This window comes from Penaeus monodon, chromosome 27 (assembly GCF_015228065.2).
Source record: "Penaeus monodon isolate SGIC_2016 chromosome 27, NSTDA_Pmon_1, whole genome shotgun sequence".
In the NCBI taxonomy this organism is placed as follows: Eukaryota; Metazoa; Arthropoda; class Malacostraca; order Decapoda; family Penaeidae; genus Penaeus; species Penaeus monodon.
This window is the reverse complement of record NC_051412.1, coordinates 8,009,308-8,010,960: the sequence shown is the minus strand read 5'-3', so window position 1 is coordinate 8,010,960 and position 1,653 is coordinate 8,009,308. Positions and strand designations below refer to the sequence as shown.

The window sequence follows — 1,653 nt, the reverse complement described above, 5'->3', positions numbered from 1 at the left end:
GGGGTGATATGTAACCGATGTCAGAAATATTTTTGGCATCATGCTGATTTATATTACTGCCATGGCATTAATTTACAATTCCTAATGCTTATGCGTTTTTACAGTTCAGTGCTTTTGTTTAATGCTAAAGAAATATACTACAAAGGATTCATTTGTGTGGTTTACTGTTGTAATCTTTCTAATGAAGATAAAATAAATAAATATTTGGTTCCGGCTGTAATCGATTTTTTTGCCAGAACTTAACTTAAATTGTTTTTATTAAACAAATGATTATACTAAGCATTCTGCTTCTATACATATATTTAGAAACAGTAATATAAGGATATACCTAATAAGTCTCACTATTTGGCTGCGGGTTTAGAGTTTTGACATAACCAAGCCATTCGATAATGATCTACCTGATCACACTATTTCTTTGACACTTCAGCTATATTCAAATTCTTGTAGCACGGGCCCACATGCCTCTTCCAACCGGACCCGCATTTCTTGATTTAGTTCTTTTTTCCACCTGTCAATTGGTTTGTTAGGACGCTTGTAAGTGGAATAATAGGCGTACCCAGATTCCATCCTCTTCCTTCTTCTTTTTGCGTATCTCTTGTAAAGGTAAACCTGATTCTTGTGTAGTGTCTCATTTATAGGAGAACGCCACTGAGTAAGAGAAGGCCAAGCACGTCTAAGCACAGTATAAGCTGAAGTATGCCGCATGGTCGGGGGAGGAAGTACATATCGGTCTTTATGATGGTCAAGAAGGAACTGCTGGACATCCACGGTTAGCGGAAGATTGATAAATCGGAAGATTCTCTCAGCTGACCGAACTGCATCAGTGACCATGTCTTCATATCTGAGGAATAAGATGAGGAGAGGTTAAATTAGGAGAGAAGTTATTTATGAGTTAGAAAAACAATGGGGCGAAAGAGGAACAATAGTGACGAAAAATATGATGACAAAATAGGAAGAAGAAAAATGAAAGAGCATTTGGAACAGAAGCGAGAGCGAAAAGAAGGTGGATGGATCAAGGAAAATATAACTTGAACTGGTAAATACATCTTGCCTGATAACAGTAACAAAACGGTGAAGTTGACGAGACAGTGCCTTAAGTGCCTGTAGGTCTTGCATTAATGTGTCACACAGAATTTCCGGATCCTTTTTTTGTGAGCTGAAGTCCATCTCTCGCTCTAAGATGGATGTGAGAATAGCCCGCGGATCCCTTATCAAGTAGATCAACCTGAAGGAGGGGGGGTGGGATGGTGTCTCCTCCTCCCTTCTTGCGAAGTCAGGCCAACTTGTGGTGTATAGAAGTGGCAACACCTGGTTGATATGCGCCCGTACCACCTTCATCACACGGACCTGAGATGCCTTGCAAATTCGTTCTATCACATCAAGGTCGTGCAGCGTATCTTAAACCAACAACAATTCCGAAAAAAGTTAATTTATCAATGTTTAATGAACTATAAAAATCACCAAATAGCAAGTAAAGCCTATATTTGTAAAACTATAGACATATTCAGTTAAGTATAGAATGTGAAAAGATGCTTACTACTGTTCTAGAAATTATCTTAAGAAAGTAAATAATGTAGCTATTAACATGACGTCTTTCCATGAAATTTCTCGTTTAGAATAAATATGGGCAATCTCGTTCAAGAATATCGTCAG

The 1,653-nt window shown here is 38.1% G+C and overlaps 1 protein-coding gene across 1 annotated transcript; it reads right to left on the bottom strand.

Annotated features, from left to right (window-relative positions):
* Positions 1-885: 885 nt before the first annotated feature.
* On the bottom strand, positions 886-1,397 carry LOC119590408 (carbohydrate sulfotransferase 3-like; the record flags this gene model as incomplete). The annotated part of the gene is given in 1 exon segment (XM_037939076.1): positions 886-1,397. A coding segment is annotated over 1 exon segment (512 nt), but the record flags the coding sequence as incomplete, so codon positions are not given.
* Between the last annotated feature and the right edge of the window lie 256 nt (positions 1,398-1,653).